General features: G+C 38.7%; 1 protein-coding gene across 1 annotated transcript in view; it reads right to left on the reverse strand.

Annotated features, from left to right (window-relative positions):
- Positions 1-15,118, reverse strand: part of LOC145414591 (sodium channel protein 1 brain-like) — a 1,229,691-nt gene that overhangs the window by 78,897 nt on the left and 1,135,676 nt on the right. Inside the window, exon 35 of the mRNA XM_080284113.1 lies at positions 3,951-4,102. Coding sequence (XP_080140239.1) covers positions 3,951-4,102 — 152 coding nt within the window. The remainder of the gene's footprint in view (positions 1-3,950; positions 4,103-15,118) is intronic.

A 15,118-nucleotide genomic window follows, 5' to 3' on the forward strand; every position in this document is an offset into this window, starting at 1 on the left:
TTCCACAGGTATACCCACTAATGTTCATTAATATTCAGCTTAATCCTGCATCATCCCTGAACATGCTTGGGGTTTCATTCACTCAGGACTTATCTTGGAAAGATCATATTACATCTCTTGTAAAATCTGCTTCCAAGAGATTGGGTGTGCTAAGCCAACTCCGTTCCTTCTTTACCCCTGCACAATTGTTGACTCTATACAGGGGTTTTATCCGCCCCTGCATGGAGTACAACTCTCACGTGTCGGGAGGCTCCCCACATACAGCTCTTCTCAATAGGGTGGAGTCAAAGGCTTTTCATCTCATTAACTCTCCCCCTCTTACTGACTCCTTTCAACCTCTGTCTCTTCACTGCACTGTTGCATCTTTATCTCTTTTCTATCGATACTTCAATGGTCACTGTTCCTCTGAACTGTCTGCATGCATTCCTCCACCTGTACGATGGGCGAGTAACATCCGTCTCTTGTATTTTGTTTTTCTCTTGGAAAGAACAGTTCTGCTGGCTCATTGCCTTTGGTTCCTTCTTCCTCACATAAAAAAAAAAAAAATCCCTTGGATATACATAAACCTACACGGACTCAATCTGGCTGGAGCACCTTAATTTCCCACTAAACCACCAGGTGCAATAGTTTGGTTATATGCTGGTTTCACACGAGGCCACTGGTGGCCGCAACTGGTGGCCCAGTGTGAAGGGGCCGGCAAAGCTCCGATTTGAAAAGTGTTTTACAGTGAGTGGCAGCAACCACCAGTGGCGGACACTAGTTGCGCGAGTGAGCCACCGCCGGGAGCTGGTTGCCGGCCGGGCAACCGCAGTGGCCTCGTATGAAAGGCCCCATTGAAAACTATGGGAGGCAACTAATTGCAGCTACTGGTGGCGGCCACCAGTGTCCTCGTGTGAAAGCGGCCACAGAGTTACCACCCAGCACAGTAACTGATTTCCTGGTGTACAGGAGACCATTTGGCTTTTCAGTGTAGTGTCACCTGCAGATCAAAGAATGGGAAAGACTGAAGGAAAGAAAGACAGAAGAGGAAGGTAGGAAAGAAGGAAGGAGGAGAGGAAAGGGCAGTCACCTGAGAGCAGCACTACATCGAATGAGTGGATGGTGAGCGCCCCCACCTACCATCATACCCTTTTAATACTGACACTGATTGTATGAATAACACACAAGTATATAGTAATGGAGCAGAATTAGAAACAAACCAATAAGGAAGAGGCATTAATGAGCTTCCTAGCCACAAAAGAACATTGCCCTAGGACTTAAAGGCTTCTCAGTTGTTATATGAATAAAACTCTCCTCTTAAACCTTTCTTCAAGCTGGTGAAACCGTAAAGTCTTCACCATCTCTAAACTGACAAGTGAACATCTGGAAAGGTGTGGTAACTGAATAAGAGGATGGCAGGAAGACAGGTGCAGTATCACCAATTACCAACTACTATAGGGCCATTTCCAGTACCATGGGCCACTATGATTTATAACTGGTAGGAGGAGTCTGCTGATACAAATCTAACTTGATGTATGATCCTTGTGTAATATCAGTAAATCAGATATGAAAAAATAAAAATAAAACTTACAGTGTGAAACTTTTGTCCATGAATGTCTTCTAGTAAGGCTGGGGTTAAGTAGTGTCTCTGTGCGTGTGAATGCTGTTAACAAATCACACTTAACTTGATACTGGGCACATTCTTCCTAAAATTAATAAAATTATCACCTGTCATCAGCCTGAAGTGTCTCTGTGCGTGTGAATGCTGTTAACAAATCACACTTAACTTGTTACTAGGCACATTCTTCCTCAAATTAATAAAATTATCACCTGTCATCAGCCTGAATAAAATACCTAAGTGATTACTTGCCCAATAATGGATAAGCAATAAACAGGATAATGTGAAAGACAGTTACTGAGAGTTACTGAAAAGTCAAATAACAAAAAATGTGATCAATGCATGAACTGAGTTTAACATGTCTTATGTGAAGGAAGTTTGACTATCTGATTGTGGTGTATATATGAATGTATGATTATTATGTATACTAACACATAAATCAAGTCAGAAAACTGTGATTTTCTTATTTTCTTTGCAGGAAAACTAAACTTACACTTTTACATTCAGTTTACCCTGTTATGTAATGGAAGAAAGGCTGTATTGCATATGATCAGATGCACATAGAATCTGATCAGTAAAAAGAGAGTCAGCATTTGGCAACTTCATACTTCTATGGTGCTGGAAAGGGATGTCTTCATGCAGTAATACCAATACAATCAGACAGCTCCGCTGTCTAATCATACAAACATCCCTCAATTCTTTCCCTATCCCATGACAGGAGGATGGTGGACTGCAGGAGGACAACTTTAGCTGTAGTCCACTAGGTTCATATTTAAATAAGTCTGCTTGCAACATTGCTTGATAGTGGGGCCACTATATTAAAACTGCAATGCACAGAGAGATGGATTTTCAGTCCTTTTCTCCTGACCTCAAAAGTGACCTGTTTTACAGACTGTGGACAGGATGATGATGGTTAAAAAAATCAATGATCCTGGTAATTTAAAATGTGTATATACTGAAAAACTTTGAAAAAATTGAACCTTGAATTTCATCAAAATATTCAGAACACAAAAATCATAATATGATTTTTGTATTCTCATAGCAATTACATATTGTATTATGTAACTACTATGAGATATACCACAACCCAAGAAACTCTTCACATACTATGATGACAGCATCTTAATTTCTCAAGACAGTATAGGTAATTCTGTTTACAGTACTTGGGACTGTTCTGTGTGATGTCTCCATACACTTCAAAACATTTCTTGAATGACAACTGACCGGAAAGTTTGAGTGGCCTGTGGAAAGGCTTGCTGTACTAATATGCACTAACCTGTGGTAACCTACTATGAAAAAATAAATACACAAAAGGATACATGAATCAATAAATAAACTCAATTGTAGTATATTTGGCCTAGGATACTGTTTGTTCAGGAATACTTACAATGAAGGGTGATAATGGACAGTGATTTATTGCTGTGGTAAATGAGAAATCACTGCCCATAAATGACACATATTATCTGAAGCAGGTTGTGGTTGAGTTGCTATTGGTATTAAGAGCTACGGTGAATTAGTATCTACAGTGTTGGAAGCAACAAAGTACTAAACATGTAAACTACTTAGTAATTTTTCAGCTCAGAATTACAGCAATGTAGTACAGTGAAAAGAAACACACACTCTTTTGTTTCAAGTTACTTTACACTGGACGCCACAGTTTTAATCAAGGTTTTGGAGCTGCAAATCAGCTTCAGTCTCACTCTCTGAGGATTCTGAGGAGGCCTGAGCGCCATCTAATCTTCTCTTTCCTCTGCAAGATTACAGGTACTAGGTTTGGAAACTGAATAGGAATTATATCAATGTCTATATAAAGTCTGTCAATGAAATGCAAGCAAAAGATTTAAGAGCACACTGCTTATGAGGAAATGAGGTAAGAACTGCTCTGGTCTTAACATCTGTGCAACAATATCGCACACAGTGTATGCAAAAATTTTAAGAAAGGGACGATAATACTGTCAGCCAAGTTTAATTATACCTATCTCTGCTAAGTTCAAAATAAATTAGTCGAATCAATCTGAATAAATAACAAAACATATTACACTGCTATGGAAGAGAGAGGTGTTGCTGTATAGACATTATAGTACAGTTTTACAAAATTATCTGGCTAGACATTAATTATCTGGTCAATTCTGCAAATGTTAACACTGTCCCTCAAATATGTAAATATGTAATGATACAAAAACTTATGCCTATGTAAAGTAGCTTAAGTAAAGGCAAAAGTTTGATTCCTGGCTGCTGTAATATTTCCCTTTTACATAATAAGTAGTCTCTACTTGAACCATGTAGTCAATAACTAAATTTATTATGTTTTTATAAGTACTGATATAATAAAACGTGATGTTTCCTGACTCACTTGAGGAAGGCGCGCCATGCATTCTGGATAGTTTTTGCTGCTGAATCCATTTTCTTCCAGCGACGTGTAGATGACACTATCTCCAATTCCTTGCGAGTAGGGAACTGCTTCTTGAACTTCTCCTCCATCTGCATCTTAAGCTGAGGGGGGAACTAGGAAACTTTGAGCGTTAGTCGGCGGTATGGCTCGCCTGGAGGTGCAGAACGCATACACTGCAGGCGGCCGTGCAGAGGGGCATGGGGACCAATAGCCCCAGACAAGTATAGCATAAGATGACATGACAGACAGACAGTTGTGTGTGGCTGTGTCAGTGATCTTCAAGGCTAATAAGTTTTCCTACAATCGAGAAAATAATGTTCAAATGAAACAGTCCTCAACCTATATATTCTCAGTCTGTTAGAGGAACTTTATATTTAGGTGGTGGACTGAATCATCATAAACTAAGGGCAGCTGTTTTCCTCTCAAAAAGGAAAAATATTGCTGAGAATCTCATTTTAAAGTTAATTTATACCGAATTAAATCAAAGTAATGAATTGAATTACAAACACTATAGGTTTTCACTAATTGTAGGAGGACAAAATTGAGCTTGTGCTTACAGAAAATGAAACTATCGAGGACTGGGCGAAGTGAAGTGAGTGGGATTTATGAAATGTCAAGGACTAAACAGAATGAGAGCAAAAATAAAAACCACAATATGCATGAGAATTGGAAAGGATAAAATTTTTTACTGATATCCAAACTAAGACTGTATGATGTGCTGTATTCATGAAAAAAAATTAATAACTAAACGCAGAGCTTTGCCAGGCAGTGTCATGGTAGAACTAGAATCAATTTTGTCCTGTAGTGTAACTAAATTAACAGTGAACAGTTAGAAAATGTTGTCTTTAACTAGTCACTCATGCATTAGGAATAGGTCACAACTCAATGACAGGTAAAAAAAAAAAAAATGGGGGGGGACAGCCTCTACTACCCAATTATGTTTCTCATTCATAAGGATTGCTATAATTCATTAATAAAATAATATGTGAATAGTGAGATACAGCGTACAAGTTGCTTATAAATGTCTGAGTAAAACTATGAATCTGAAAAATTTTGACAGAAGAAAATCACCATATTATCTTGTACTTCCACTGTCAAGCTGATACTATACTGTACATTCTCTTAAAGAAATTCCTATATAGTACTGAAGCTGGCCATGGTACAGCTGTTTTCCTTGAACTGGAGCTAAACCAACCATCAAAACCAGCTAATTACTTTCCAAGGAAACTTCATCCATCCATCCATCATCTAATCCTGTGTTGCCCCAAGAGAAGCGTAGAAGCCTCAGGCTAGGCAAGTTGGTCCTGACATTTAAGATGAGAGTGAACTGCCTCACTCATTCCTGAGTGGTATTACCTGAGCAATAAACCCCAACCACTCCTTGGATATAAACCTGCACTGGCTCAATCCGAATGGAGTGCCTTAATTACTCACCAAACCACCAGGCGCCATAATTTGGTTTCATGGTTACCACCCAGCATAGTAAATGGTTTCCTGGTGTACAGGAAACCATTTGGCTTGGCACTCAGTGTAGAGTCACCCATAGGCAGATGGAAGAGGAAAGCATGAAGGACAGACATAAGAGGGAGTGCAAAGTCACCCGTAAGCAGAAGGAAGAGGAAAGAATGAAGGAAAGGAAGACAGAAGAGGAGGAAGGAAGAGAGGAAAGGACAGACACCCAAAGCAATACTATATCGAGGGAGTGGATGGTGAGCACCCCCACCTAACTTCCGGAGAAAAAAGAAATCTTGGATGTGTAATAACTGTCGTGGTAGGTGGGGGCACTCACCATCCACTCACTCGATGTAGTGCTGCTCTCGGGTGCCTGCCTTTTCCTTTCTTACATCCTTCCTCTTCTGTCTTTCTTTCCTTCATTCATTCTCTTCCTTCTGTCTAAGGGTGACTCTTCACTGAGTGACAAGCCAAATGGTTTCCTGTGCACAAGGAAAACATTTACTACACTGGGTGGTAACTGTATAACCAAATTATGTGTCTGGTGGTTTAGTGAGAAATTAAGGTGCTCCAATTGGATTCAGCTGGTGCAGATTTATATCCAAGGGGTGGTTGGGGTTTCTTGCTCACATGATGCCACTCAGGGATGAGTGAGGCTGATCACTCTTAAATGTCAGGACCAACTTGCCTAGCCCCGGGCTCCTATGCTCTCATGAGGCAACATTGGACTTGATGATGAATGAAATAAATGATGCACTAACCATTATAACATTTAGACTTCCTGTTTGGACTCTTGACTCTATATACTTGTGGCTGAAATTTCCTGCTTGAAAGTGATGACTGTGTGGCTAATTAGCAACCACACAGTCACATTTCACTCCCATGGCCAATGATAGCAACCCACCAAACATACTGCCTACTTCTGTCTTCATCTTTATCATTCTTCTTCAGTGTCTGCTCCCCTCTCTTCCTACTTGTCCCATTTTTCCTGTCACTTTTAACTGCCCTTTCTTTCCTGTTCAGGTGGCTTTACATTGAGTGACGAGCCTAATGGTTTCCTGTACGTCAGGAAACCATTTACAGCGCTGGGTGGTAACCATTTAAGCAATCTATATATGTTCCATACGTGTCAACAAGTGGGTTGACGAAGGGTTGGTACCCCTACCTGTAAAACAACTAACTAAAAGACAAATGGCCACCCCTTATGGGATTATGGTATATGGCTACAGATAGATAGACTTAATGTACAGAAAACAGTAACACAAATATCTGTATTAACTTTGGCATAAGCTCTACAATTAACTGAGAGAAAACTGAAGCTCAGGTAATAATAAAAGTTAATTAAGATGTGCTCCACACACCCAGTCTCTCGATAAACAAGAACACAGTATTACTTTCCCAAGGATTAAGTGAAAAAACTAGACAATGTGCTACATGGAGGATTGATTACGTGCTCTTAAGATTAACATAAGGAACTGCTTGTCACCTTTGTGGTGATAACAATATATACTCAGTTACAGCATTTACATATACACTACAGAGATGAAATCCATTATTCAGCATTTTGCCTGCATATTTTCAGTTGTAATTTCATGCAGAGTCCATATGACTCTATCAAAGGCATTATCTGACCTCTACAGCAACACAGCTGCAATGTACTGACAGATCCTCAAACTCACACAATTGAGGTAAAAAATAAATAAATAAATAAATTAAATAAATAAAAGTCCCAATTTCATTCACCAAACCTTGCAACTCCCATTCATCTTCACTCAACAGTACTGTATCATCAGCAAACAACAATACCGGAAGCTTCCAAATCTCACCCTCATTCATTAGAGCCACCCTCACATCCACTGCCATACCCTGCACCTCCTTTACAACCCCATCCATGTATATATCAAACAGCCATAGAGACATCACACAACCCTGTTTCAGTAACACATTGAGATCAAAGAACTCACTCAGCTCACCATCCACTCGCACCATAGCCCTAGCTCCCTCGTACATACTCTTCACAACACTCAACAATTTCCCCTCCACTCCATATATTCTTAAAACCTTCCACATACCTTGCCTATCTATTCTGTCATAAGCTTTCTCCAAGTCCATGAAGGCAGCATACACTTTCCTTCCCTTCTCTAGATACTTCTCCACTAAACATCTTAGAACAAATATCTGATCTACACACCCTTTTCCCTTCCTAAATCCCCTTTGTTCTTCTCCGACTAACTCCTCTGTCATATGCCTAACCCTATCAATGAGTATTCTACCATATATTTTACCAGTCATACTAAGAAGACAAATACCCCTATGGTTACCACATACTTCTCTCTCCCCCTTTCCTTTGTATAAAGGAACAATTATACCTGACTTCCAGTCCTCTGGAACCCTTACCTCTTCCCAAGCCAATCTACACAACTTCCATATCCACTCCACAACAATCTCACCCCCATACCTAAGCATTTCACCACACACTCCATCAATTCCTGGGGCCTTTCCCAACTTAATCTTCTTCATCGCTTCCACTACTTCCGCCCTACTGATCTCTTCCTCCCTCTTCTCATCTCTTCTTCTCCCAGCCATTCCCCAGCCACTTATACTCGCACTGCTCTCACTCTCTACATTCAACAAATCCTCAAAGTGCTCCTTCCATCTCCTCAATTTCTCTCTCAACACACAGTAGTTACAACAAATGGTACTTGTTTAACAGGCATCCTTTATATTAAGGAAAAAGTATGGTATAAACTTTGAATAATGTACAATTAAACCTTGGGAAAGTCTACCACTGAAACATGGTAATGTTTTAACAACTTGTTGAAGTATTTTATGTCTGAAACAATGTTCATTATATCAAATAAAAGATACTGCTTGATAAGTCTCTGCAACATTGTCTTTAATAATTCCTAACTTTGAAACATACAACACATGACAACATATCATAAGAGAACATAATATAAATCTACAATAAACAGCATGCACAAGAAGCAAACAGCATGCACCACATAAAACAGTTACACACGGACAACCTGAGGCATAAGTCTTGCTCGTTTTTCTTTTTCTTTTTAATCCCAAGTTACACAGAAACTGACTTAAACCTCAGATACAGAAAAAGAAGACACACACATACACATACACACACACACACACACACACACACTAAAAAGCATGAATTTTAAGGTCAAATCTGGCATAAGCCATCCTGTTTCATCTTGCATTACATTGCCAATCAGTGTGAATCAATCACTACCAGCATATTACTGTATCTAAGTGTGAATCAACCACTACTACTGTAGTATTTGCTCTAAGTGTGAAGGAACCACTATTTGACCAAATTTTTAATAGAAGCATATTATTAGCATAATTACTACTACTGGAAAACACAAGACGACTAAAAGCACCATACAATACACACACACACACACACACACACACACACAGATTTGTAAATACACAAAATCTAAGAGTGTAAGGATGGGAAGGGGGCTTTAGCCTGCAGTGTTGCTTTATAATATTTATATATACTTGCATTAAAAAAATATATGACCAACCTGATCGAAGAGGATCTGTAACACATCTACAGTAATTTCCATTGATTATGCTGTACATATTATGGTATGCTTATACATGAATATGCAAATAAAGACAAATGATAATGAGGTGAGAAAAATGTAATGCTATATGGAAAAATGAGTTAAATGTCTGTTGTTTTGGTCTTGACTGAAGGAAACATCACCACCATCATCATCCACCACTGTTTTCAATTTTCACATGCAGTGAAGGGAAGGCTTGGCAATATCTTATGGGATAGGATCAAAGGGGATGGAGATCAAAGTTCCGATCTAATATATCCGATTAGGAGCTGTAAGGCCACTTGCCTCACAAGTGAAGAACAATGGAGTTGCCACATCCTTAGGCCAGTATAAAGAAAGATGGGAGGGTGGCAGATTAGGTTCCTGATGCCTACTCCTGTCCTGCATGTTACTAAAATAAATAACAATAAATATAATAATAATAATAATAATAATCTGGTGTTCTGTTTCTCAAAAGCACCAGTTCTTCCAATAAGGAATTCACCAGAGCTCGAGACACTCTCAATGCTTTTACAATAAGAAAGGTATAATAACATTCACATACAAGCTTAGTAAACAGAAGTGGCAGCAATTTGAACCCTATAATCATCCATCATGATACCTCTTGATATATAATACTTATAAAGGGAACATAATGAGTTGTATTCTAACTCCCCTATCTTCCATAAGACACTAACCATATGTGTGTGTGTGTGTGTGTGTGTGTGTGTGTGTGTGTGTGTGTTCATACCTAATTGTTCTTACCTAACTGTATCTTTACAGGAATGAGTCAAGCTAGTACTGTCCCGAGTATTAAACCATTTTTATCATTGTAATGGGGTTGTATAAAAGCCTGCATAGCTTAGAGGCAATGTGGGAATCCTCTCTTTGGCTCAGTGGTAATGTGTGCGTGTATCACACGTGAGGGCCTGAGTTCAAATCCCAGCAAGACCAATGATTAATTTGTTAAGTTTCAGTTCGGTCATTACATTGGTGGCAGCGGTGGGATGTGAGGTAAGGGCCTTGAGGGCAATACTGTTGTTACAGCCCTACATCCCAGGGGATGAGCTGTCCGGTGTGATCCTCAGTGCCCCCATTGGTGGTCTCCAATGCGCTACGCTACCACATGTGCTCGAAACTTATCAAAATAATCACCAGGGGGAGAAAAGAGTGATGTAATGGGGTTGTACAAAAACCTGCATCGCTTACAGGCAATGTGGGGATCCTCTCTTTGGCTCAGTCTTAATGTGCACATGTATCAAGCACTAGGGCCTGAGTTCAAATCCCAGCAAAACCAGTGATTATTTTGTTAAGTTTCATTTTGGTCATTACATCATACATATCCTTAAATTTATTAATAGTTTTGACACACAATATTTAATTCAGTAGTGCATTCCACTGATCAACTGCCCTATTTGGGAAACTGAATTACCTTAGGTCTTTATCATCTCTCTTTTTACGTAGTTTTCTGCAGTGTCCTCTTGCTGTTGCTTCCCCATAGGTTATATATTCATTTATGTCTGCTTTCTCTTTCCCTGAGATGCATTTATATAGCATAATCATGTCTCCTCTTTTCCTTCTCTCCTACAGTGTTGGTAGATTCAGTTTTTCTAGTCATTCTTTGTAGCTTAGATCCCTTAAGCTTGGTACCCATCTTGTAGCTGTCATTTGTACTTTTTCAATCTTATCTATGTGTTGTTTTATTTGAGAATTCCAGACTACTGATGCATACTCCAGGGTTGGTCTGATGAATGATGTTATTATCTTTCTCAGCATGTCTTCATTTACATATGTGAATGCTCTTCTCATGTTAGCAAGCAATGTATACATGTTCCGTACCTTCTCACTGATGTGGTCAGCTAGAAATAGTCTGTTACTGATAATCACTCCTAGGGCCTTCTCCCTTTCTGATATGTGTAGGGCTGATCTTCCTAACTTATAATCCCAATCTGGACTTTTCTCACTTTTACAAATATTAATTCCATGACACTTGTCCACATTAAATTCCATTTGCCATATATTACTCCAATGACATGTACAAGCAGTATTACAGAATCTATCAGCAGACAAAGCCACTGGTCCAGATGAAATTCCTTCAATAGTATTTAAAATTTGCTCCTCAGCGTTGGCTCCTGTATAAGCAAAATTTTTCCGCTTATGCATCTGTACCTCTATTTTTCCAGCCCCTTGGAAAGAAGCAAATATCCATCCTGTTCCTAAAAAGGGGGCAACTTCTGATCCATCAAACTACAGACCAATTGCAATAACTTCCATTCTCAGTAAAGTTTTTGAGACACTAATTAACAAACACATAGCCAAGCACTTAGAAATCAATAAATTGATCAATGAATGGCAGTACGGATTTAGACAGGAACGTTCAACTGTAGATATTCTTTGCCTTCTTACCCATCAGATCAACAAAACAATAGACCAACATGGTGAAACACACACAGTAGCACTTGATATTTCAAATGCATTTGACAGAGTATGGCACCAGGCCTTATTGTCTAAGATGTCACACTATGGCCTTGCATCACTTGTTCCTCTAATTTCTTCTTACCTTCATAGTAGAAAAATACTGGTCATGGTAGATGGAATTTATTCTCAGTTTCATTCCATAAATGCTGGCGTACCTCAGGGATCAGTTTTGGCGCCAACCCTCTTTCTCATTCATATAAATGACCTCCTATCTGTCACACACAACCCAATACACTCTTATGGTGATGACTCGACCCTTCATAGTTCTTTCACATTTAGTACCTCCTTTACACAATATGATATTATAAATTCCCAAATAAACATACCAATTTCTCTGAACCAGGACCTTTCTAAAATTAATCAATGGGGACAAAAAAATCTGGTCTCATTTAATGCTCAGAAAACTAAATACATTAATTTCTCCAACAGAAAGAATCCCTCAGACTCTCACATAATTTTAAATGATGTCAGTATTCCCATATCCACTACAATTGATATCCTAGGTGTTACTCTAAACCCCAACCTAAGCTGGACAACTTATGTTAAATCCCTTGCTAAAAATGCTTCTAAAAAACTGGGATTTATGTACAGAGTTCGTGAGTTCTACACTGACGAGCAGATGGCCACAATATACAAAAGTCATGTGCATTCTCAGATCGAATATTGTTCACCACTGTGGAGTGGATGTGGAGCGGTTGCATTGAGGCAGTTGGAAAAAACTCAAAATAAAGCCATTAGATTAATCAATAATCCTGCCATAACGCAGGACCTTCCTCCGTTATCAGTACGTAGAGATGTTGCTTCTTAAGCACTATTTTATCGATATTTTTATCGTAAGTGCTCTAATGAACTGGCTTCAATTGTGTCTCCCCTTCACATTTTCTCCCGAAATACTCGGGCAGCTGGGAGCGCCCATGAACTCTCACTCTCCCCCACAATGCAGAACCTCTGCTTATCAAAATTCATTTATCCCCAGAACTACTACTCTCTGGAATTCACTTCCTGGGAGTTGCTTCCCACATACATTTAATCCTCTAGATTTTAAATCCAATTGTTATAAGTATTTTATGAATGGAGGATGCCTTTAGGCACATGGACTTATTTTTTTTCCTTTCTTTTTCCTTCCTCCATTAAAAAAAAAAAAAAAAAAAAAAAAAAAATCATGGAGCTTATTTAATTCTTCTTGTAGCTCTTTGAAAGAATCTGTTAGTAATTATGCAAACATATTTAGATAGCTTCCATTTCCAATGTTACTGTCTATGTCATTTATATATACTAAAAACATATTTGAGGTGCTCCATGGAGGAAGAGCTTAATTGCCAAAATGAGGTTTTGAGATAATAGCTTTTGAAAGTTTGGAAGATAATAACTCAGCAATACCCGCATTGATTTTGTTGGTTTTGGTCTTAAAAAATAGCTCTAGTTAATGTCTACTTGAGTGTTCAAGTTCATGCTGCCATCGTATATACAGGCATACCCCTGTTTAACGATGTAATTGGTTAGGTAAAACCCCATCATTAGGCAGGGTATTGTATATCGGGGTACTTTTAACATGTAATGTTAAGCATTTACCAGCCTTGGGTTTCCCCCCAAACCAAGCCCAAAATCCACCCAAATGAGCCCCCAAACAAGTTTAAAGCCAATCTAAATGGCCTAACAGCTGTCAAGGAAGCTAACCTAAGTCTAACACCAGTCAATAACTCACTAAAACCAACATATAAAATCTGAAAATCATCAAACATAAGTCTGGAAAAAATCAAGTTTAGTAAACTGGACCCCAAAATGATAATGTCCACCACACCTATGGCTAAAACACATTAATCTAAGTCTAAAAACAGTTTATAAATCAACCTAAACACACAATTTTAGTCTGATATCATCAAGATCAGTAAAAAAAAAAAAAAAATCAAAACCCATCGTTAAACCGGGGTTAGGCAGGGTATGGTGGTATTTCTACCCCCATCGTTAAGCCGGGGTATCGCATCTAGGGGTATCGCATATTGAGGTATTCTTTTTTTTTTTTTTTTTTTTTTTTTTTTTTTTTACGGGGTAGGAAGATGCTTCATCACAAAACACATAATAAAAGTTGCCAAAACTAGTCTATATGAAAGACTGTTATGTGTACTGTTAAACTAATACCATATTAGATCTTACTTATAATTAAAAGTCGCCAAAACTAGCCTAAATGAAAGATTGTTATGTGTACTGTTAAGATAATACCACATTAGGTCTTAGTTATAATCAAAAGTCACCAAAGCTCACCTAAATGAAAGAGTGTTATGTGTACTGTTAAGATAATACCACATTAGGTCTTAGTTATAATAAGTAACTGGAACAAAAAATAAAGAAAATTAAAATTATGGATGACATTCCTCTCTGCCCATCACAGCCAGATACAAGCTGTGAGGAAAGTAATATTATTACCACATTATTAACCCTTCATTAGTCCTGTGGCATATTCAAACATGGTTAGTCTGGTGGGGTGTTACAACACCCCAATACAAAATACATGTAGTGTTACTAACATGTAAATATATTCATACTGCCGCTTTACAATATCTCTGCAATCACTAATGAAATAACTGAATGCCTTGTAGGTGGTGTTTATTAATTAAAATAATAAAATACAATGGTAGGATACTTACTGACAGAGTCAGAGAAAGAACAGAGGAATTAGTTGGAGAAGAACAGGGAGGCTTTAGGAAAGGATGAGGTTGTGTAGATCAGATATTCATTCTTAGATCTTTAGTGGAAAAGTTTCTAGAGAAGGGAAAGAAGTTGTATGCGGCTTTCATGGATTTGGAGAAAGCATATGACAGGGTGGATAGACAAGGATTGTGGAAAGTATTAAGAATATATGGAGTAGATGGGAAGTTGTTGAATGCTGTGAAGAGTATGTATGATGGTGCTAAGACGGCAGTGCGTGTGGATGGCGAACAGAGTGAATTTTTCTCTTTGAAGGTTGGGTTGAAACAGGGATGTGTCATGTCTCCATGGTTGTTCAATCTGTACATGGATGAGGTAATAAAAGAGGTACAAGGTAGGGCAGTGGATGTTGGAGTGGTCCTGGTGAGAGAGGATAGTGTTTGGAAACTCCCTGTACTGTTGTTTGCAGATGATACTGTGTTGTTGAATGAAGACGAAGGAGAGCTGCAGGGCTTGGTGGATGAGTTTGGAAGAGTGTGTAAGAAACGGAATCTAAAGGTGAATGTACGGAAGAGTAAACTGATGGTCTTTGAGAGAGGTGAAGTCAGTGAATGTACAGCGAGGTTGGATGGTGAGAGATTGGAAAATGTGAGTATGTTTAAGTACTTGGGTAGTGTGATGAGTAAGGATGAAGGTTTGGAGGGTGAAGTGCTTGAAAGGGTACAGCAGGGAAGAAAAGTTGCTGGTTCCTTGAAAGAAGTGATAAGAAACAGGGAAGTGAGCATGGAAGTGAAAAAGTTACTACATGACAGTATTGTGATACCAACTCTAACGTATGGAAGTGAAGCTTGGACGTTGTTGGAAGGACACAAGTCAAGAGTGAGAGCAGTGGAAATGAGTTATTTAAAAGGAGCCTGTGGAGTCACATGGAGAGAGGCTGACAAATGAGGATATAAAGGAGCATTATGGTGTGGATGTGGA

The sequence above is a fragment of the Coenobita brevimanus genome, chromosome 100 (assembly GCF_032717465.1).
Source record: "Coenobita brevimanus isolate Jiangsu-jjx chromosome 100, ASM3271746v2, whole genome shotgun sequence".
Classification (NCBI taxonomy): domain Eukaryota; kingdom Metazoa; phylum Arthropoda; class Malacostraca; order Decapoda; family Coenobitidae; genus Coenobita; species Coenobita brevimanus.